This window comes from Arachis hypogaea, chromosome 14 (assembly GCF_003086295.3).
Source record: "Arachis hypogaea cultivar Tifrunner chromosome 14, arahy.Tifrunner.gnm2.J5K5, whole genome shotgun sequence".
NCBI classification, from domain to species: Eukaryota; Viridiplantae; Streptophyta; class Magnoliopsida; order Fabales; family Fabaceae; genus Arachis; species Arachis hypogaea.
The window spans coordinates 35283715-35309033 of NC_092049.1; the positions used below are offsets into that span (position 1 = coordinate 35283715).

Consider the following 25319-nt stretch of genomic DNA (forward strand, 5'->3'; position numbering starts at 1 on the left):
GAACCTCCTTCATATCCTTATAGCTATTATCCACCTCTTGATGCATACCAATACCAATCAAACCCTCAACATTATGATCAATCTTACTCACAAGCCACATCACAATATCGCCAAACACCTCCACATGAGCCTAACCTATACCCACCATACCATCAACCTTATGTGCCTCATGAACAACCTTATGAAGCACACTTAGAGCCACCACAATTCCAACAGCAATACCCCACACCACCTCAATACTCTTACCAATACCAACCACCTTCTACATATGAAGACCTTCTCCCATATGATGAACCTCCTCTTTCCCCACAACCTTCAATAGAGGAAGCACTTCAATTCTTCCTTTAAGAGCAAGAAGAGTACCAAAAGAGACAAGACAACATCATGGCTACCTTAGCCGGAGCCCTATCTTACTTAGCCTCACTACACTCTTCCAACAATTCAAGCACTTCCACAAATAAAAGTGAAGAATCAACTTTAATTGAAGCATGTGGAGTGGAAGAAAGCTTGGAACTACAAGGGAAAGACGAGGAATTGAAGCATGAGTTGCAAGAAGAGGAGGTTGAGATCAAGGAACTAGTAGAAGTGGTTGAAGAATTTGAAGAATTTGAAGAGGTGGAGATCATACAAAAAGAGAAAAAGGGATTGGAACCCATATCGCCAAAGCTATTTGAAGTCCCTCCTCCTAAGTCACTATCACCTCCTTCATTTAAGTGGGTACATCCTTAACCTTAAGCTTCATTATCCCACTTGAGTATGGTTTGATTGAAAATGATAGTCGACTTAGGAACATTTGTGGATTGGACAATAAAGGAAAATTAGGTAGTGGTTGGAAACATGATCCTAGGTTCATAGAAGTTGAATCTTTAAAATTTTGCTTTAATGGTTGGTGTAATTCTAAATTGGATGGATCTTGGAGAATGTTTAGATGCTTGAGTGATGAGAGCTCTAATTGCTTGCTACCTGGATAGAATCACATGAGTCAACAAGAAGATCGGGTGCACAAGATTTGGGATCTCGGAGGACATTGAAAATGCAAACATTGGTGGGGATTCAAGGAAGAATTTAAGTACAAGCCACCATAGCAAGGGCATCCCCAAATTGTCCTACTTAAGGACAATAAAAAAAAGTGCTAGGTGGGAAACACCCCACCATGGTAACACCTTTCCATCCCTCTCTTTGTATATAGTTTTAACTCATTGCATTTTGTTTCTTGTAGATAGCTTATGTTTAGTTAATTTCAAGCTTAGTTATGTTAAATTTTAGTTTGGATAATGTGGTTGTGCAATGTTGGATGTTTGGGGGTTAAAACCCTTTTAATTTGTTGAGCTCAAGTTTGGTGCCTTAGAGCTCTAAAAAATTTTGGAAAAAACAGAGCATGTGCGTGCGCACATACCTGTGCGTACGCACACATACCCCAATTTTTGCACCCTATGCTCACGCACAGACATGTGCGTACGCACACCCCTTTGCACAGCTCCTGTTTGGAGTGCTCGCACACCTTGTGCATTTGCATCCCCCTCTTTTTGTCTCTTGTGCGTACGCACGGACCTGTGTGCGTATGCACAGGTGCCAAGTTGGTCGCTAGTTTTGACGTTTGATATTCTTAAAAAAAGAGATTCCTGTGCGTGCGCACATTCCTTATCATCCCTTCTGCCCAGGGCGCTCGCACCAGCTTATGTGTGTGCACCCTACCCTTTTTCCCATCTATGCGTACGCACACCTTTGTGCGCACACACAGCTCACCTTTTTTCCTAAAAAAAAAGAAATCCCTAGTGTGCGTACACACAAGCCAAATTTCACCTTCTCGCACTACAAAAAAAGGTCTATCTAGTGAAAAGGGTGACCATAGGTCTATAGTCACGGTTTTTTGCCGTGGCCTATTATCTCGTGGCCATAGACCTATGGTTGCGATTTTTTATCTATGGTCACGGTTTCTATGGTCATGGTTGTAATGTTCAAATTTTGGCACTTTAGGCCACATTTTTTTACCGTGACCATAGGTTAATCTGTGGTCACGTGATAAAACTGTGACCATAGCCTCTATGGTCACCCCTTCCCAAAACCGTGACCATAGCCTTATCTAGCCTCTATGGTCACTCCACCAAAAACTATGACCATGGCCTCTATGGTCACCCCTTCCCAAAACCGTGACCATAGCCTTTATGGTCACCCCACCAAAACCCGTGACCATAGCCTCTAAGGTCACACCTCCCAAAATCCGTGACCATAGCCTTATCTATGGTCACAGTTTTGGCCGTGACCATAGCCTCTATGGTCACCCCACCTAAAATCGTGACCATAGCCCCTATGGTTACCCCTCCTTAAACCGTGACCATAGCCTTATCTATGGTCACGGTTTTTCGCTGTGACCATAGCGTCTATGGTCACCCCATCTTAAAATCGTGACCATAGCTTTATCTATAGTCACGGTTTTTACCGTGGCCATATCTTATCTATAGTCACCCCTCCTTAAAACCGTGACCATAGCCTTATCGATAGTCACGGTTTTTCGCCGAGACCATAGCCTTATCTATGATCACGGTTTTCACCGTGGCCCTAACTTATCTATGGTCACGACCTGTTTTATTTTATGAAATTTTTTTAAAGCATAATCACATCCCAAAATGATGATAATCACAAAATAAATCTAAGAATGAGAAATTCAATAAATGTAAATCATAAAAGTTTCATTAAAAACTAGATATCCATTACAACACTAATCAAAATAGGGTGTAATTTATCCATTACATGTAATATCGGATAAAGTCTCTTATCAAAATGTAAAGAACACATCAAAATAATACATTTAGATAACCAAAATCATTAGAAGACCCATCCCATCTTATATTTGTATAGAACATATTTTCTTCACATCATGTCCTCCTATTAGCAAAAGAAATAAAGAAGTTAGAACAGAACAAAAATGGTTTTGATGATGCATGTAGTACAGTTGAGTAATGAATATGGAGCACAAGTTAAATAAGTCAATCAATATGAAAATTTCAACCACTAAATAACATGGAGCATTTGCTAATTAACTGAGCCATTTGGTAATGTTTATATGTTTTTAATCTATCTTTGAGTGAAACTTCAACTCCCCTGTTGAAGTCGCTTAAAACTCAAAAAAATCCAGCACAAAGAAATAACCACAACCAAAATAGAAGCTTAAAAAATAAGGTAATACCGAAATACTATTATTAGCTTCCAACCCATCAAACAAATCAAGTAATCAACACCAGCGAAATAGAAAAACCAGATCGAGTGTGAAATCAATAGACAAAGTCAAATTTAAAATAATAATAATGCTGATTGCTATATATTACTGAGTACTGAGTCAATGCTGATTGCTACCCCTTCACCCTCATGTATTATTATTGCTTTATCTATTTTTCTATACCTTCTGAAAAGAAATAATGGTAGGTTATGCATCTTAATTCGTAATTAGTTTCTTACTCTTCTATTCAATACGTACTCATGGAGCCAATTAGCCAAATGTCCAATTTGATGACCATGTAACATCTTTTTAATTTGATAAAATAGTACAATTATTTTATATAGTGGTTGAAATTTTTAATTTGATAACATAGTAGAAGTCTGATTATATCGAGACTCTCCACAGATATGGCAAACTGAGTCATTTATGTACTCATTCCGATACAGCATGCAGTCATTAGGACATGCATCAATCTTTTCATAGTCAAGACCCAAGTTTTTAACCATATTCTTAGCTTTATTAAAAGAAGTGGGAATGTTCAAATCAGGTATAGCTTCTTTCAATAACTCCAAGAGAGAGGTAAAAGATGTGTTACTCCAACCATGCAGACACTTCAAGTGGTAAAGACGAATGATAAACGATAGTCTCGAAAATCCAATAGTACAATTCGGATATAATTCTAGACCTGCTTCATCTACCAGCTTATAAAATCTCTTCGCATCTTCATTCAACCCATTGTTCCCCTCTTCAAGATTTGTCATATTTCCGAATGCATCATGCAGCAACCCGTCAATATCATCGACGCCCCCTCGATCATCCATGTCACTATCTACAACTGTTGGGATTACTGATTCCCTATGATTAATCCATCGTTTCTAACCTTCGACAAACCCATAGCAAATAAGATACTCATATACGTCTTCTCGTTTATGCCAATAAGTGTTTCCACACTTTGCACACGGACATTGGATTTCTTTTCCAACTGGTTTTCCAATTTTGAAGGCAAACTCTAAAAAATTATTTACACCAACTATGTACTCGTTCTCAAATCTTGGTAAATCCATCCAATCTTTTGACAAAACATGATTAAACCTAAGAATGCAAATATCTACACTTACTAAACATGATCTAATAGGTCATAGTAACAATCTAGCTATCACATATCCGCTTACTACCTAGTTAAATATGCTATCAAATTATTATATATGGAAATTACGAGATAAACTTACTGCTTAGTTCCTTCATTTTAAGATGCCATATGAAGTTGTTATAAACGGTGCCGCAGCAACTACTCAACTCCTGTTGTCTTTACCAGTACGAAAAAATTATCCTATACATAAAACAAAGTCAAAATAATCAAGTTTAGAAAGGAAAAACCAAATAATACCCAATTTTAAGTTCCTATATTAATGTACACTTTTTTTGCACTTATTAAGTTATTAACTTTTTTTATTAACATAGGTTTGCATCTAAAATAGGCAGAATAATTCCCATTAGTGTCCCATGATCTTGATATACCTATTGGGAAACCTATTAAAAATTGAACACAGGTACCAAGAATTTATATTTTATATAGTACATTTTGAAGTCATTCAAATAATAAGGATATATATTAAATAAAATGACAACATGGCTCATCATTTAGGCATAAATGAAATAAAAATCATTGACAAAAAGGCCTGCTTTTATCATTAATAAAATGGATAATATTAAAACTGCATAAAAATATTGTAAGTGAACTTGAAAGCGAATTCAAAAGTTAGACAACAAAAATTGTTTTATCTCTATATAAATTGATCTCTTAACTTAAACTTTTCGAAAGAAATATTAGAAAAAACATACTTTTTAGTTTAATTGTTACCGTTTGCTAACTTTTAATTTTATCTTTTTTAAATTTCTTCAGTTTTATTCAAACACTTTAGAATTATTATTTCAATTATACCAACAAAATTCAATTTAGACACAAATTATTAAAGTTCTTTCATTGCCTTGTATAATGAGCTACTTTTTAAGCAACTTTGAAGGCAGTTAATTATTAACAGCATCGATAAAGTGTCAAAGGAAGCTAATAAGAAAATGCATTATTTATGCACCATTAATAGAGTATAAAATCTTATGCACATGGAATTTGTTCTCCTCACATATAAATAAAGATCATTATCACATTCATAGAGGCATATGATTTCAGCAATTACTAATTCCATCAACAGTAACCTAACGTGATGTATGGCCACCTTATTTTTAGCAACATAATGAGACACATCTTTTTCTTTTCTCTAGTAACTTGTAATTAATTAATTATAGGCGGCATTGCAAGCCAACTATTTCCAATTTAAGATATTTTCTCCAACCTTTAATTAGCACTCGAAGAATATTCAAGAATTTGTTAGTACTTAGTAAATTGATACGCGTAATAGTATAGGCTTTTGACATACATACATACCTTGTTTGACTGTGTTATGTTAATGTTACACAAGCATATATATGCAGACCAAAATGTTACACAAAATTAAAACAAGGATGACGAACTTAACTAATTAATCTCTCTGCTTAGCCATTTCATTTGATGGTTGCTTGAGATTATTATAATAAAACCATTGACTAATTAAAGACTATGAAATTTGAGTGGATTTTAAGGACAGATCAGTAATTGTACCTAATGAGATTCGTGCAAGTGATTCGGGGAGTCTTGATTGCAATATCGATCAAGCTGCTACTAGTTATGTAAATCCCCCTTCGCAAATCCAAAAACAAGATTATCAGAAATTGGTTACGTAAAATAAATTGAGAAAATCTGAAACGGAAAAGGGAAACAGCATACCAAGCAACACCGAGAACTGAGACACCGATGGAGACGACGATGCCGACGGCGGAGGTGTAAGGAGAGATCTTATCGAGGGCAGTACACCAAGAGCGGAGGCCACTAACTTTTGACAAACAGAGAAGCTAACGAAGATGAAGAGATGTGCTGAGCTTTCTGGGTTTTGCAAAACAGGAAAGAGGAAGAAGCGACCGCGCTGAGGAGCTTGGGACGGCGGCGGTAATGAGGGGCTAGGGTTTTGCCATTTCTATTTCCTTCAGAGGTCACACTCTCACAGTGTTACGAATTGGGGATAGAAAGAAGGGGGGTTTCAATTTCCTTCGGTTCTTTCAATTTCCTTCAGTGTATTTCAATTTTTTTTCCAAATAAACAAGAGACGGCGTCGGTTTTTTTTCCCCTATTTAAAGTACAAAACTTAATAATCGATTTAATGGTTAAATTTTTAGTGTACAAAATTAATTTTTATATTGTTCCAATTATCTTATACCGTACCATGACTAAAACTTAAACTATAATTAAAACGAATTTAGAATTATATATAAATGATCACTGGGCTAGTTTTTCATCCGTTAATAAGTTATTAAATTATTTTTTATATTATTAAGTCTTAAATCATTTTTTAATTTAAAATTATTAATAGTATTCAACCTAATTTTTTATTTATAAAATTAGATTTAAAATTTTAATATTTAAAGTAAATTATATAAAATTATTATTAGTTTTTAATTATTAAAATTTTTAAATTTTAAAAAGAAAAAATATTTAAAATAATAAAAAATACATAAAAATTTTAATTAATTAAAACTCAAATGATTAAAAACGTGACCATAGACCCTTTTAGGTCACCCCCCAAAACCGTGATCATAAACCCTTTTAGGTCACCCTTCCGAAAAATTGTGATCATAGACCCTTTTTGGTCACTGTAAAAAATCGTGACCATAGACACCTTTAGGTCACCCCCAAAACTGTGACCATAGACCCTTTTAGGCCACCCTTTCAAAAAACCGTGACTATAGACCCTTTTTTGTCACTGTAAAAAACCATGACCATAGACTCATTTAGGTCACCTCCTAAAACCATGACCATAGACCCTTTTAGGCTACTCCCAAAACCGTGACCATAGGCCCTTTAGGTCACCTCCCAAAACCGTGACCATAGACCCTTTTAGGTCACCCTTTTTCGAAAAACCGTGACCATAGCCCCTTTTTGTCACTGTAAAAAACCGTGATCATAGACACCTTTAGGTCACTTCCAAAATCGTGACCATAGACCCTTTTACGCCACCCCCAAAACCGTGACCATAGACTCTTTTAGGTCACCCCACAAAACCATGACCATAGACCCTTTTAGGTCACCCTTTTTGAAAAAACCGTGACCATAGCCCCTTTTGGTCACTGTAAAAAACCGTGACTATAGACCCATTTAGGTCACCCCCTAAAACCGTGACTATAAACCCTTTTAGGCCACTCCTAAAACCGTGACCATAGGCCCTTTTAGGTCACCTCCCAAAACCATGACCATAGATCCTTTTAGGTCACCTTTTTTTGAAAAACCGTGACCATAGCCCCTTTTTGGTCACTGTAAAAAATCATGACCATAGACCCCTTTAGGTCACCCCCAAAACCGTGACCATAGACCCCTTTTAGGTCACCCTTTTTTGAAAAATCGTGACCATAGATCCTTTTTGGTCACTATAAAAAACCGTGACCATAGACCCCTTTAGGTCACCCCTCAAAACTGTGACCATAGACACCTTTAGGTCACCTCCAAAATCGTGACCATAGACCCTTTTACGCCACCCCCAAAACCGTGACCATAGACTCCTTTAGGTCACCCCACAAAACCGTGACCATAGACCCTTTTAGGTCACCCTTTTTGGAAAAACCGTGACCATAGCCCCTTTTGGTCACTGTAAAAAACCGTGACCATAGACCCATTTAGGTCACCCCCTAAAACCGTGACCATAGACCCTTTTAGGCCACTCCTAAAACCGTGACCATAGGCCCTTTTAGGTCACCTCCCAAAACCATGACCATAGATCCTTTTAGGTCACCCTTTTTTGAAAAACCGTGACCATAGCCCCTTTTTGGTCACTGTAAAAAACCGTGACCATAGACACCTTTAGGTCACCCCCAAAATCGTGATCATAGACCCTTTTAGGCCATCCAAAAACCGTGACCATAGACTCCTTTAGATCACCCCCTAAAATTGTTACCATAGACCCTTTTAGGTCACCCTTTTTTGAAAAACCGTGACCATAGCCCCTTTTTGGTCACTGTAAAAAATCATGACCATAGACCCCTTTAGGTCACCCCCAAAACCGTGACCATAGACCCCTTTTAGGTCACCCTTTTTTGAAAAATCGTGACCATAGACCTTTTTTGGTCACTATAAAAAACCGTGACCATAGACCCCTTTAGGTCACCCCTCAAAACCGTGACCATAGACCATTTTAGGCCACGCCCCAAAATCATGACCATATACCCCTTTTAGGTCACCCTTTTTTGAAAAATTGTGACCATAGACCCTTTTTGGTCACTATAAAAAACCGTGACCATAGACCCCTTTAGGTCACTCCTCAAAACCGTGACAATAGACCCTTTTAGGTCACCCTTTTTTAAAAAATCGTGATCATAGGTACTCTATGGTCACCCTTTCCAAAAAAACCATAACCATAGCTTTTTTTTGTCACCCTAAAAAATCGTGACCAAAGAGGGTCTATGGTCACTGTTTTTTACCGTGACCAAAACAACCGTGGCCATAGACCCAAAATGTTGTAGTTTCCCCGGAGCGCTCGCACGTGCTAGTGCATCCGCACAACCCCATTCTACACGTTTTGTGCGTACGTACGACACTCTGTGCATACGCACGACTCTGTTCTCACATCACACTACTTCTTTTCTTCTCTTCTCTCAATTTCTTCTCTTCTTTTCTCTTTCCCTCTCTTCTTTCTCTTCTTTAACCATCATCCATTACTATCATTCACCACCCACCATACTCACCTTTAGTTAGTTAGTTAGTTAGTTAGTTAGTTAGTTAGTTAGTTATTTAGTTAGTTAGTTTAATTTTCTGTTTTGATGCTAAGTGTTGGATGATTGAGTTGATTTGTTGATTCTGTTGAGATATTGCTGCTGAATTATTGATATTGTTATTGCTATTTATTGTTGGATGTCTTTATCGAAGTCATACTTTGTTGCTTGGTATTGAGTTTTGAATGTTGAATATTTGCACATGCCAAATACTTATGACATTGCCTTCATGAATCTTGTTGGATTTCTAAATTGCATGTTGTAGCTAGCCACCATGTAATTTGATTTCATTATCTATTATTTGTCAATTTGTTTTTAGTTGATACATTTTTTATTAGGTGATGCTTGTTATGATTATTTTTATTTAAGTCACTTAGTTGATGCATTGAAATTAAGGAATTGTGAAATTGGATCATAAGCTTACCTAGTGACATTTTTTTAGCTTTTTAAGCTTTGTAGATTATGCTTGCCATATTTTCCATTTCATGTCATTTAGGTGTTGCAAATAAACTTTCCTCTATCATCCTTTCATAATTTCTTGATTGTTGCTTGATTGCTTTTATGCTCCTTGAGTACTTATTTGTCTATCTTAACATACAAGTTTCTTTTAAAGTATTTCAAGCACACTATAATGAATGAATTGCATGTTTCTTTTGTATAATTGTGACATAGCTTTCTATGCTAGTGTGTGTGTTCTAAACCATGCAACTTAGAGTTCACACACTATTTCCTTCATGTCACAAACTTATTCACTCACTCATTTTAGTGATTATTACCTCATTCCAATAATCTTTACTTCCTTACATTTGCATTTACTTGTATTTCTATCTTGTTTTCTATTTTTCATTGATGATTCACCATAAGCAACAAGGGAAGCGGGAAGAAGCATACGTACCAGCCGATTGATCCACCAGCTAAAGGTGACAATCCGAAGTCGCCATACCCCCTTGCTCGTCTTTGGATGCACCGCGGATGGTGCAAACTTTTAAGTGTGGGGAGGTCGTCACCGATCGACCATCTTGGGTGACAAATTCTAATCCTAACACTTTCACATTCTTTTTGAATTCTTAGTTGCATTTTCTTTCTTGGTTTGTATATACTTTGAGATCTAATTGCAATTTTTCTTAGTTTATTGCATGTCTTTACATATATATAATAAGCTTAGTTAAAATAATAAAATTTTTCAAGAAAAAAATATTCTTAGTAGGGCATTGATATCCTATTTTAATCCCCTTTTGTTCTTAATTTTAACACATCACTATCCCTAAGTGAAAAATAATAAATGTTCTTTATTTGGATCTTTGAATAGCTTAAGTTAGTGAGAGTGTGTAATGTTTAAGTGTGAGAAAAATGTGAGAACTTTGGTTGATGAAAATGTATTTTATGCTTATTGAGAAAATATTGGGAATTTGGGTACATGCTCATGTAATATTATAGAAACCATATGCAATGATAAGTTGGTGTATATATTATGCTAAAAAAAGGAGAAAAAAAAAGAAGAAAATAAAAGAAAATAAAAGAAAAAATGAAAAGGGGACAAAATTACCTTATGAGAAATTGAATAAGAATCAATGCATATGTGATGAATTGAAAAGAATGCATGAGTGTGTGAAAAGTAAATAATGGATAGCTAGGTTTGCATTAGAATTGTATAGGTTGTTATGTAGGTTAAGTGAGAGCTTAAGTTAATCAAAGATTCAAATTTCAAGCTCACTTGACCATATGCATCCTTACCTTTACCCTAGCCCCATTACAACCATGAAAAGTTCTCATTATATTTGTATGCATACATTGAATAATTGTTGATTGTTAGATGAAAAACAAATCTGAGAAAGCTTGATTAAAAGAGAATTGAGTGAATCAACCCTAAACACTTGAGCATTTCATTTGCAACTCCTAGGGAAGACGACCCGGAAATTAAGACTCCCAGTTATTTGATTTGAATTGTGACAAATTCTTTGTTTAAAATTGAGAAGATCGATTGTCGGTTCGGACTATGCTATCAATGGAATTGTTTTGTCTAAATTCCGAATTGGCATAATCTTCTTCATCACATATAAACAAATGATTACTCCATAATCTTTAGTAAATTTTGAGTAAATACATTTATCTGCACTATTATGTGAGAAGCCATTTGATAACACCACTGAATCAAACTTCCCGTGCCATTGTTTAGCGCTTGTTTTAACCCATACAAAGACTTAATTAATTTGCAAACTTTCTTTCCATTTCCTGGTAGTACATAGCCTTCCGGTTGCTCTATATAAATTTTTTCATTAAGATCTCCATTTAGAAAAGCCATTTTAACATCCATTTGATGTATATGAAGCTTGTGAATGGAAGCTAATGCTATAAGAGTCCTAATAGAAGTCATTCTTACCACAAGTGCGTAGGTATCAAAATAGTCTAGACCTTCTTGTTGTCTAAACTCTTTGGCCACTAACCTTACTTTAAAGGTTTGTAATGAACCATCAGTGTTATACTTTCTTCTAAATACCCACTTACATCGTATAGGCTTTGATCCTGGAGGAAAATCAACTAAGACCCAAGTATTATTTGATAATATTGAGTCTATTTCATCATTTATTACTTCTTTTCAAAAAGCAGAATCACTTGAAGCCATAGCCTCTTTGAACATTTGAGGATCATCCTCTATGTTAATACAATAGGAATCTTGTTTGTCATAGAATCCCTAGTTCCTTCTACCAAAAACGTGATAGCCTGAGAAGAAATGAAATCTAGACCCAAGTCCTTTTCTTTTCTTACTCTCAATCTCTTCCTTGGTTCAATCAACTCTTTGTCGCTTAGACGTTTATTATTTTGATTATTTATTTCTTGTGAAATATTAGTATCATTTTGGGGATATTATGAATTAGAAGTTGAATCATTGATAAATGTATTTTCAATAAATTCTACCTCTCTTGATTCAACAACTATATTAGACACTAAGTCTAATATTCTATATGCTTTAAAATTTTGAGCATATCATATAAAAGTGCCTTTTATGGCTCTTGCCCCCAATTTGGTTCTCTTTTGATCAGGAACTCGATAAAAGGTTAAACACCCCCACACTTTAAGATAATTCAAATTAGGTTTTCTTCCTTTCCAAATTTCATAAGGATAAACCTTTCTATGTCTTGATGGTATCCTATTATGGATATGACATGATGTCAATAATGCTTCACCCCACAAATTGTAAGTAGGGATAGATCCAGGAATTTGGTAGAGGAGGGGCCGAAAATTAAAATATTATACAATCAAATATAATATTATATATTTATTAATCTATATAATCATAATTAATATTTTTTTAATTAAAAAAATACTAATAAGTATTTATTATATAAAAATTTATCTTAGTTCTTATATTTTTTTATTTTGGATTCGATAAAATATAAAAATTATCTATTTTTTATTAGCATATTTTGTTGAATATTATTATGACAGTAAGTTATATTTTTATGCTTCATATTATAAAAAAATACACTATAAAATAATATAAATAAGTTGTTCTAATAACTTTATTATATGCATTTAAAACATATTTATGAATAAAATATATAAAATATAATTATTTTAATGAATTTATTTAATATGTATGTTATTCATATTTTATCATGAGAAAAATAAATAAATTTTAAAATAATTTACTTTCATTATGTATTATAATATATAAAGATTTTTTTTAGTTGTTATAAATATTAGAGTTTTTTTATATGATAATAGGTAGAAAATTAAGAAAAAAAATTATTTAAAAAGAGAAAAAAAGTTTAAATGTTTAAAGATTTGGAAATTTATTTAATCGAAAAGTGATTAACAATAATATCTTTCTTAATTTAAGAATTGTTACTTGTTTTTGAGTTTACTAATTTAATTATTTATCTAAAATAATTACTTACTCTATTTTTCAAATAAAATTATATAATATATAATAACTTTATATCCTTATAATGGTTAACTTTGTTCCAAAAAAATTGGGGGAACCAAGGCCTATGCTTCCCCCCGGGATCCGTCTCTAAGGCGATTTTGCATTTAATAACATTGAATTAACCATATCCACTAAGGTACGATTTTTTTCTTTCCGCCAAACAATTTTGTTGTGAAGTATATGGAGCAGAAAATTCATGCATAATACTATGTAATTCACAAAAGTGATCAAATTCATTAGAAAAATATTCTCCACCTCGATCACTACGAAGAACTTTTATTTTCTTATCATGCATATTTTCTACTTTCATTTTATATTTTTTAAATATTTCAAAAGTTTCATCTTTATTTCTAAACAAATACACATAAGTAAATCTAGAACAATCATCAATGAAAATTATAGAATATCTTTTTCCTCCTTTAGTAATATTGCCATTTAGTTCACAAATATCACTATGAATCAATTCTAATAAATGTGTATTTTTTTCAACTTTAGGAAAGGATTTCTTAATAATTTTGGATTATATGCAAATATCACATTTCTTATTAAAATCCTTGTTACTAAAATCAATAGTTATTTTTTATGCATATATTCAATGATTTGTAATTTAATTGTGCTAATCTACTATGCCATAAATCACAAGAATCAACAACATACAAGGAAACCTTCACTTTATTAATACTAAGTTTAAACATGCCTTCAGTACAATATCTTTTGAGGTACATAGAACAATTAATCTTTATTTATTTATTTTAAACCATGAAGGCTGGTTAGTAATTAATAATCTACCATGGAGATCTACTGAAGCTTTTGTCAATATTTTTTTAGGTAGAATGTTCATCTTTAAATCAAGAGCTTCAAGATATGGAAGCCCGCTTGCGTCGTGAACAAAAAAAGGTCACCAGAAGAAGCAAATCAAGCTATTCAGGTATATTGTTTGCATACAGGCTAGCCATATGCTTTAATAGGTTTAACAGAAAGTTACTTGAGCTATTGTTTCCAAAAGACCAAAATAATTCTGGCACCAACTATTGGGCCATTGACACACATCATATGATGAGACTGAAATAAAATCCCTTGAGTATGTTTCTTCATATGATGTTAACACATAGAGATTGTTTATCTGTATTGCATTTTAACTTATAGGCCTACCAATAGGGAGCAAAGTTACTGCAAAACCTTTAAAATGTATCAATCTTTGGTAGAACTAATTTGTTTACACCCCCATGATAAATAATCTCTGATGTAGCTATTTCTCTCTTTTTCTTCTTCTTCATCTTCTTCCATTCTACTAAAAAAAAAAGAAAAGAAAAAAGAAAATGAATAGTTGGTTGATAATATCACTCAATTATTCAATTATTCTGTGATGCGCACAGTCACGTTAGTGATTTTGGATATTAAACTGCTATCAAGTATTGCTGACTGCAGCCTTATCTGACACTCTTTCAGCTAGAGAGGTTACAGAATCTATGCGACTTTCTACCCAAAATTTGCATCGAGTTATCCAAGCATTCTATTTAGGCTTGTACCTGGTGTTGATCTTTTATTGACTATATATTTCAAGTGCACATTTACAATGTGGCTGCTTAGAATGCCTTCGAATTGATTCACCAAAATAACTAAGGATGCAATGTGAAAGAGGAAAAATTTTAAAGTAAAATAGAAAGGTAGAAAAAATAGAGAATGAAAGAAGAGAGAGAAAGATAAAGATGAAGAATGAGAGTGAGAGTTTGTTAATTTTGGAAGAAAAAATTTTATTTTAATTGTAATAAAAAAATATCGGATTACATATTTTGATTTGTCAAAATTACTAATATAAAATATAAACTATATAGAGTAAAAATGGTAGAGTGAAATAGAAAAACAGAGAGAGGTAGATGAGAGAATTTAGGAAGGGAGTTTGTTAATTTTGGAAAAAAATGTTTTCGCTCAATTTTAATAAGAGAGTGTCATGTGATACATTTAATTATTAAATTAGATAGTAATATATGGTACATAATATAGGTATTTCAATTTCAATTTTAATATTTTAATTTTAATTTTAATGCAATTAAAGAATGTCATATCGCACATTTTGATTATCAAATTAGTAATTAGTCATTGATATTAATAATGATATATAAAATAAATAGAGTGGTTGAAGAAATAAGAGAGATAGAAAAAGGAAGAGAGAGAATGAGAGAACTCTTTAATTTTGGAGGAAAATATTATATTTCAATTGTAACGAGGGAGTGACATATGGCACATTTTGGTTGTAAAATTAGTATGGAGGAGAGAAGAACTCTTTAATTTTGAAGGGAAAGATTTAATTTCAATTGCAATGAGGAAGTGGCATGTGACATATTTTGATTGTAAAATTATTATGGAGAGAAGAATTCTTTAATTTTGGAGGGAAAGATTTAATTTCAATTACAATGAGAGAGTAACATGTGGCACATTTTAGTTGTAAAATTAGGAATATATAATAGAAGTTGAGATTTGCTGAAGCTAACTCAGTTGTATCACCATGTTTATTATAAATCTATCATGCGAATCCAATTCTTTCATGACATGTTTTATTCGTTGTTTTACAATTTCAGCATGAAACTGATTCTTTCATGACATGTTTTATTCGTTGTTTTAAGTGAAAATGTATTGAGTCAAATGTAAGATACTATCCCATACCCTTGGTTACTTTATGCGTAGTGTTTGAATTATTAGCACAATTTCAGCATGAAACTGGCATGGTTTTGCCCTTTAGACCATAGGGCGGGGTGGGAGAGGTATTTGAGTGGAAAGAAGCTGTTATAGCCTTGTTGGAAGGATTTAAATAGTATAACTATAAATAGCTCAACATAAAAAAAAAGAGTGAAACCAACTTGAATTGGTCGAATAATCAGCCCACTCGTCCGTTTGAATAATCAGCTCACTCGTCCGTTTAAACAACTTGGGGATACCATTTGTATTCTTTCTCCTTGATACCATTTGTATTCTTTCTCCTTCTTGGCTGTTTATGATTTCATTCATTGATATTATCATCCATGGTTTCAACTTAAAATTTTATTATATATTTTTGTTTCTTGTTTTTATTTTCTAGAATGCATTCCTCTCTTTCCTATACATCAGCCACGGATCATGATGAATCATACGAACTTTTGAGTTATGATACGGTTGAATCTGTTTAGATTCATTATTAAGAATATTTGAAGAAGTTTTTTTTTTTATGTCAGCAGCACCAATACAACTCATCTGAATACAACTCATCTGAACTGAACTGAACGTGTCTGATCGCAATGATTTGAAATGTTTTTCATCAATTTTCGGACAAGCATATTTTAAGAGGCTTATCATTCCATGAGGTCCGCTTTAGAAGTCATATAGTAATTCTATATTTCTAGACATGCTATATATTATACAAACAAATACTTTTGTTGTATAGAAACAAATTCTATATTTCTATATATTATACAAACAAATACTTTTGTTGTATGAATTTATTTTTGAATTAAAATATTTATGAATTGTTATTTTGTGTCGACAGCTTTATCAGTTGTTAGCTTTGGTTTTGGCATTCTACTTTATAAGAATGCAAAACAATTTTTTTTTTGTTTTTTAAGAGATTAAACAAATTTTAGTTTAAAAAATTTAGTAAAAAAATACAATTATTTTATACAATTTAATGACTAAATATATTTATTATTTAAATATAATATTATGTTAATAAATAATAAATATTCATTAGAAATTTAGTTTATTTGATAAATATTTTAAAGAGTAAAATGCATAACTAAACCAAAGGCATCTCAAAATTACATAAATTCCCCAAAACAAAAATTGTTACGTCAAAGTCCCATGCATATATCTATATAAATCGAATTGACCTAATTCGATTTATAGGGGAACTAAGTAGATGCTAGTAAATCGAATTGACCTAATTCGATTGACTATTGAACAACCCATATATAGTAAATCGAATCAGTTTAATTCGATTTAATACTGATACAGATTATTGACATTTACTACTTTTAAGTTATTTAACTTTAAAACATAAATGTCAATAAGAAAATACTGCATATTTGGATTCAAATAAAATATAAAAAAACCAAAACGAATAAGAATAAATATCTAATTTTTATGTTTTAGTTCAAATTCCAAAAAATCTACATTTTTATAAACTTATGAATTTAAAACGGAACAATAAACGATTTCTAAAAATTTATTAAAAATCATCCTTTCACTCATTAGCATCTAAAGAATCATTACTGGCTTGATGTTGAAAAAGTTAATATAAAGTATAACCCTCCAATGTGGCATAGGGCTTAAAACTTGAATTTTTTCAGAGTCAAAAGTAACAAATAATTATACATTATAATACGACTAACTATATATATTTTATACAATATGTAATTTGAGAAATAATATATTTAAAATAATATATCTATATCTTATTTTCTTCCACCCATTAACCAAACACAGTCTTGTATTCACATTTTTCAACCGGTAGTTCATGGCACAAGAACTACAACATAATATAGTTAACAATATTTACTCTTTTTTTTTTAAGGAGAAAGAAATTTTTTAGACTAGAAAAGAATGTTTGATATATATAAAATACATTTTTTTTAATAGAAGATGCTTACCTTTGTGCCACAGCTTTAAGGTCCCTCTTACAATTCTGGTTCAAGCTATCAAATATTGAGACAAACAACCTATCAACTATATCCATAACCTGCTCAAAAAATCAATATCAGTAAAACAGGTTATGTACCACAATAATTTCAAAACCATACCAAAGAAACATATGCCTAAAAGTGAAATATACCTCGTGATAATGCTTCTTAATCTCCGTTTCAACATCAAGACCAGTAAACTCACACAGATGTCTGTGTGTGAAGGAATCTCAAAAACACGGCCGAAATCAGCACATATTGCCATATGCTTGTGAAGCTGTGGTGATTGGGCAAGGTATTCTCACTTGACCCAGCAATCAATTTTTGAGGGTGGATTTGACAAAAGTGTTCAAATAATAAGAATTGTCTGAATGCCTACCCAACAATGCAATGAAAAATAATGTGACCATTCAACTTGGCATCATGGGGAAAATATACTCTGTAAATGTCTTAGTATACATTTATTGCAGTAACTTTAAAATTTAAAGCAACCATGATGAACAACATGCAAATCAGGAATGAACACAAATAAGTAAACTCTTCAGAAGAAAATTCAGATGAAATGCTTTATATTTTCAACTTGAGACCTAATGGAGAAAATTCCTTGATTAGCCGGGTTCTGAGGTCAAGTATTCTAAAGTTCAAACGTGTATCCTGATTAACACAAAACAAGTTGTTCACCAGCCTGCATTCATTAACAGAACTAGTTAACCAATGGATGAAAAGAAATAAAGTAAAAGATAAGATCCTGCAAACAAATCACCCTAACAAAGGAGTCAAACAGGCTGACAAAGATCCAACACCTCCAATCAATGTACCTGAAGTGCCTTCTCAATTTCAGCTTCACTACAAGCAGCATCCTCGAGATTAATTGGTAGAGTTGGAAGGGCCCTGCTAACCCAATACAACTACCTCACTTGAACCTCCACCTATCAGAACAAACCACATAAGCTATAGATCCTTAACAAAATGTTCAATTACTTGAAAAAAAATGAACTACAGATATACAAGTTAAGGAGAATAAGAGGAAGCCTAACCTTCACCAGCTGGCCACACATATTAGTATCTTTAACCGGCCTTTGGAGAATTTGCTTTGCAAGGGTAAATGTAATTGTCAAAGGTGTTTAAAATACTCGATTGATAACCCAAAAAAAAAAAAAAAGGTGTTGTAAATAGCTTCTCCGACATGTGAGGCAAGTGTTAAACCCTCAGCAATACAGTGACTAGCAAGCGATATCTTACCTTCTTACCTTCAGGAAGTCATGGGCAGCATTAATGTATAAATCATCTTGGTGTGCGCTACAATTAGCTAGTCCTATCATTGTAATCAAGCAATTTTACCATCTCTATCATCAAAAACAATGCCTCCCATTTTCCATTCTATATTATAAACCTTACAAATATTTCTAAACCCAAAACCACTATGCAACCAAATTCAACGTAGTAGTTGTTAAGATTTCAAACTCTAACTTCCGGAAAGAGAAAAGCTATTGTTAAACCCTACTAAATAGATTGCTACTGTCTCCATTCATTTCTATCCAAAATCAAATCTCAGAAGCTAACTAACCTGCTGTGTGGCACCTTTGATTGGTCCAGAAGGGACCGAAACAAGACCTTCAACATGATAACAGACTCGCGGCTCAGCACCGCAGTGTACTTAACCAAGAATGGCTCGCCATTTTGATAATAATGATGAAGAGTACCCTGCAACGTATGTAAAATAAGAAAATAGAATTTTCGAACTGTATATGGTCTGTTGTTCTAATCAATGTTTATTATACACTGCAATTGATACAACAAAATCAATGCCCTAATAAGCTAGGATCCCCTATATACTCTGCAATCTGTTCAAGCTTCACATTTAGCAGCTGATGAGTATCAGCATCCCGAACAACACCAACTTCCCGATCCAAATCCCTCTCAACCAGGCTCCCAAAGGCGCCCTTATACTTACCAGATAGCACAAGAACTGGTCCCCCACGTCGAGGAAGCGCGGTCTCCAGCATATCTTGGGACACTCCTTGAACAATCTCCTTGCTCTCATCCATAGATATATCACAAGTCAAAGGCCCAACAACATCCAAAACCTGTGCCTTTTTCAAATACAACCGCCCTCCTTTAATGTTCTGGCTAATAACCCTAACTCGAATGTGACTTGTGAGCCAAGAAACCTGTTTCCTTCCCCGCTGCTGATCACCCCCATTAGCTTCCGCTCGAGTTGTCTTCTCAACCCCGCCTCGCTCTCTCTCACGCTTATGCCTTGAAGCCTTGTCATCTTCACCCTTGTGCCGAATCCTCAGCTCCTTCAATTTCCTCAAGCACCTCTCTTCCTCAGCAGATCCCAGTTCAGCAACATCATCCACACTCACTCTAGCCTCCACTTCTTCCCCACTCCTTGAAACCTTCAAAACAATCCAATCCTCCCCAATTCTCCTCACAACAATACCCTTCAATCCAGCATCTTTTCCCCCAATAATCCTCACAATCTTCTTCTCACTAACAAAACCTGCATCATTTCTCCCATTGTCTTCCCTGCTTTTCTTCTTCTGGCTCCGAACAGAACTGCGATCATCGCCAACAAATCCTAACCCTTCCTTGGCAGTCCTCCTCTTGTACTCCACAACCTTAACGTCCTCCTTGGCATTCCTCCCTATTCCCATTCCTTCTGACCACCCATATCCGGCAAGCAAGGCCTTGCCGAAACCCTCAACAGGGACATCATTGAACTCCTCGAGCCCCTGGTGATCAGGCAGCCGCTTCAAGTCGTCCTTAAACTTCTGCAGCAACGCCACCTCCGGCCGTTGACGCGGAACCCTATCATCCTCATCATCAGCGAGTTCACCGGTTTTGCCATTTTTCTCCGCGGCTTGGCGCAGGTTGAGACCGTAGGACATGTCGGTGCCGAGTTCTGCATCCGCGGCATTGGAATCGTTCTCGAATTCGAGGGATTGATGGTCAGCGTTGGGGTCAGTGATGGGAAGCTCGAGGTTCTTCATCTTCTTGGTGGGGCGCCATTCGTTCTGGATCGGGGGTATAACGGTGGCGGTTTGTTCGATTGGCGGTTTGGAAGGGTCGAATTCGGTGACGAAGTGCTTGGAGGGTGCCGCGCCGTTTTTGGAGGAGTCGTCGAGTTTGATGGGTTTGGAGGAGGAAGAGGACTTCGAGGGTATCGAAAAGGAGAGCTTCATGGCTTATCCTTCTTCGATTGGATACGGAAAAATTTTTAGTTAATTTGATTAGATCTCAATTCTCAAGAATTAAGAGAGTTTATTCTGAAAAGAAGTAAATAAAAATAATACAAAATAAAGATATTTAAGTTTATTCAACTACTTCTTTTTGAAAGGTCAAACAGTCCACAGATTGCCAATGAGTAATAGCTCAAATAGCATAATCTCTTCATACTCAATTAAGAAGTTGCGGGTTCGAGTCTTCTATCTTTAGTAAAAAAAAAAAAAAAATCCACAGATTATGTTATATTTATTTGGCTCCATTCTTTTTTGAAAAATATTAAATAAATAAACAATTAATCTCCATTCTCTAAAAACTAATTTATTTTAAATTAGAATTGTTATAAATAGATATGATGTGTGAAATGTATCTTTGGTGACTTTGTAAGTCTTATGAATTGTCTGATTTGTTTTGGATGAATACGATTGCCTGTTTGATTGAAATAATGTCTGATTTAGTTAAAATGGAGATTTTTTATTGTTTTGAATTGAAATAATTTTAATATTTAAAAGTCTGGATTTGGTGCTATTAGGAACTGATTTAATCTTGAACTTGATGGAAAGAGTTGAGAATTGGTTTGGTTGGGACCCAAAAAGGGTGGCAAAGTCCAAGTTTTAGAGGAAATGCTGCCGGATTTTTAAAAAACTTAAGATTTTGTTTTAAAATGTAATTTAGAAAATGATTGGATTTGAGAGGTTCTATGATTTGGTATTTGACTTATTAAGAAATACGTGTTTCGAGTTTAATTGGTTTAAGAAAAATTTATGTTTCAAGTTTGATTTAAATGTGAAAGGACCTATGTTTTGAAGTTTGGTTAAGAAGTACCTTTGGAGGAGTTTTAGCGGATTTTGAAAAGGAATTGAACTTTGATTAGTTAAATTTGTATTACTTTTGAAGTCTTCTTTAAATTTCGACTAAACAATTCCGAGCCTTTGGGAAGGTTTCTGATTTAAGAATGAAATGAAATTGGTTTTTAGACTTAAATAATTTTGATTTTAAAATTGGTTCGAAACTTTTGGCTTACATGCCTTGGTTTTGATTTTAAGTCTTCTTTTTAATAGATTTCAATTTAAGTAACTAGGATTTCAAGGATTTAAAAAGAATTTAAGAAATGAGGTAGGTTATTCTTCCCTAGAGTCTTGAGTCATTGCCAAGGATTTGTTAATTAATAACTCTTATTTAAAATAGTTAAATAGATGATTTAAAAGTGAAAATTTTGAGTCTTTTCAAAGAGAATTCCCTTTTTTATATGATATTTGAAAGTCTTTTGGAAATTTTGGAGAATGTTACTTAAGGTGGCTCCGTTTTGAAAGAGAATTTATTTGTTTTGGAGAAAAAGTGGATTATGAACTTGAAATAATTTGAGATATTGTACATGAGGCTCAATGGGGACGCTCACTAGAGACCCGAAGGATAAGGCTCAGTGGGGACGGCGATACGTAACGCCCACTTGAGACCGCAGGGAAGGTTCCCCATGAGGACGGCGATACGTAACGCTCATGGAAGGGACGTTAGCCAAGGTAGGGACGACGATACGTAACGCCTATCTCGGGTATCGGGCAACGAACAGACATTTGAGCTCATGGCCTGAATAGGAATAGACATTCATCATTTGCATCTATGTGACATTTTTGGGTGTGTATATTATAATTGGTTTGCCTATATGAATACTTATGTTAATTGCTAGCTGTTATACTTGTGGTAATTGCTTTGATTGTGCTTGAACTACATTAATTGTGATTGTGTTTGATTGGTTGGTTTGTGATGAATTGGTTGATGATTGAGTTGTTTGGGCCGGAGGCCATGTTGGATTGGATGGGCCTGAGGCCGTGGTTAGTATGTTTGAGGTCTAGTTCTGTATAAAGTATCTGACTAGTTCAGCATAGACTTAATGAACCTATGCTTGGAACAGGATGATCATTTACACCGCGTAGGTAACTGCTTTCATGTTTATGTCTTAGTAAAGTATGAAAAATCAAACTGGTTCAGTATAGACTAGGGGTGTCAGGCGGGGAAGCCCGCCCCGCCCCGCCGGAAGCCCGCTCTCTGGCGGTCCCAAAATCCTAGCCCGCCCCGCCTAATGGCGGGCTGGCGGGCTGGCGGGCTAAGCCCGCCTAATTAGTTTTTTTTTTTTATTTTTTTATAAGAACATATCTAATATCTTTTATTTAAATCAATATAAATCGGGCTAAACCCGCCTAATTAATTTTTTTTTATAAGAACATATCTAATATCTTCAATTTAAATCAATATAAATACAAATATTAAATATAAATAGTCTTCAAAGTAAATAAACATAATCCAATTATCCAAAATACTCAAGTTATAGTTATAAATAGTCCCATAGACAAAATAAATATATAATCCAAAGTCCAAAAACATAATTATAAATAGTCTTCAAAGCAAATTAAACTTAATTCAATACACTTAATTTTCATCTTCATCTTCATATAAGTCAATAACATCATTGGAACCAACTCCTGAAGAATAGCCTTCTCCTTTTGCAATATCTTCCTGATCTTTATCTTCCTCTAGAAAAAAGTAAATAAATATATTAGCAAAATAGTACATAATAATGTTCAAAATCACTCAAGTATGTATGTCATAAATATAATATACCAAAATCATCATATCCATGTATCCAATTTCTGGTGCAAATCACCGCTTCAACATTATCTGACAACAAACGACTTCTATACTTATTCAAAACATGAGAACCCATGCTAAATGCAGATTCTGAAGCCACGGTAGTAATAGGAATGCTCAACAAATCTCGTGCCATTAGTGATAGTGTTGGAAAACGATGATGATTGTCTTTCCACCATTGCAAAACATCAATGATTGCATCATTGCAAAATAATGTTGCCTCACTCAAGTAAATATCCAGTTGGTTCTTTCCACTTTTCACTTCAACTTCTTGATTACGGGACATCAAATCTTTTGCATTACAAACAATATATGAATCAAAAAGCATGAAAAATAAAAAATACATATAATCAAGTAGATAAAAATACTTACACCAACAATTTTAATAAGCTGAGTTCCAATTGCAGAAGATGTTGCTTGAGAAAAATTACTTGAAAGTTGGGAAGAACTCTCTACAATTGTAGAGGAATTTTGGTCATAAACCTCAAAAAGCTTGTATAACTTACTCTTCACATGCTCCACTTTGTCTTTAGCACTAATAGGATCAATCTCATTATAGCAATGAACCAAAGTGTTGAGTTTAAATCTAGGATCAAGAACTGCCCCAAATGCAAGAACAACACTGTATTCTTCCCAATATTTCTTGAACTTAATCATCATTTTTTCTCCCATGTTCCTTATAAGCACTTCATCATTCTTCAAACTATTCATTAAAATCAGCTGGATTTGCCAAACTTGTAAAAAATACAAGTTGGATGTTGGGTAAGAAGTTCCAGACATCAACTTGGTAGTTTCGTAAAATGGTAACAAAAAATCACATATCTTTTCAGTTCTTCTCCACTCATCTGATGAAGGACAATACTCCCTAAACCCAGCTTCTTTTACTTTATACAATTCAAAAGCTTTCTTATAAGGAATAGCACTTGCAAGCATTGCATAAAGTGAATTCCACCTAGTAGGAACATCTAAACATAATGCAGTCGTATACTCAAGTCCCTCAATATCTTCAAAACATTCTTTAAACTTAACCATTCTACTTTCAGATTTTCTCAGAAACTTAATACCCTCTCTAATCTTACACACTGCATCACCACATATTTTCATTCCATCTTGGACAATAAGATTTAAAATATGAGCAGAGCAACGAACATGAAAGAATTCACCACCACACAACAATGAACCATGCACATCCAAAGTACTTTTCAAGTGTTCAACACAAGTATCATTAGAAGAAGCATTATCCAAAGTAATGGAAAAAATCTTTTTATCAACTTTCCACTCAGTCAAAAGCGTAAAGATTTTAGAAGACAATTCATATCCTGTGTGAGGAGGAGGCATATGACAAAAATTGAGAATTTTACTCTGTAATTTCCAGTTCTCATCAACAAAATGTGCAGTCAAACATATAAACCCCTCATTGGTACTTGAAGTCCAAAGATCAGATGTTAAGCAAATTCTATTTGGAATGGAAACTAAAATTTTTTTAAGTTTCGCAGCTTCTCTCTTGTGGACTTTCACTATGTCAGCCTTAACCGTATTCCTAGAAGGAAGTTTCAAAGTTGGACTAATATATTTCACCCAATTTCTAAATCTCCTATCATCAACCATATTAAAAGGCTTATCCCCAGCAACTACATACCCAGCAAACATATCTCTAGCCACTCCTGAATCAATCTTAAGTGAACCCATTTTAAGTTGCAATTCTGCTATAGTCGACCAATATCTTCATGCTTAATTTGAGTACAACTATCAAGATGACGTTTTATAGTAGAAGTGCCATATCGCTTACCTCCAGCTTTAA

The 25319-nt window shown here is 34.0% G+C and overlaps 1 protein-coding gene and 1 long non-coding RNA gene across 2 annotated transcripts; both read right to left on the minus strand.

Annotated features, from left to right (window-relative positions):
• Positions 1–2669: 2669 nt before the first annotated feature.
• Positions 2670–8044, minus strand: LOC112741953 (uncharacterized). The gene is made up of 4 exons (XR_003171744.2): positions 6039–8044; positions 5874–5951; positions 4447–4547; positions 2670–2886 (listed from the first exon to the last, which is right to left on the minus strand). It is a non-coding gene; the product is annotated as an uncharacterized lncRNA (long non-coding RNA).
• An 11312-nt stretch (positions 8045–19356) lies between these two features.
• LOC112741954 (protein MOS2) lies at positions 19357–20945 on the minus strand. Its single transcript, XM_025791150.3, has one exon. The coding sequence runs from the start codon at positions 20830–20832 to the stop codon at positions 19447–19449; it is 1386 nt and encodes a 461-aa protein (XP_025646935.1). The 5' UTR covers positions 20833–20945; the 3' UTR covers positions 19357–19446.
• Positions 20946–25319: the final 4374 nt, after the last annotated feature.

Excerpts from the sequence above, each read along its gene's own strand:
- LOC112741954 (XM_025791150.3), bottom strand. The coding sequence starts at position 20,832 with ATGAAGCTCTCCTTTTCGATACCCTCGAAGTCCTCTTCCTCCTCCAAA.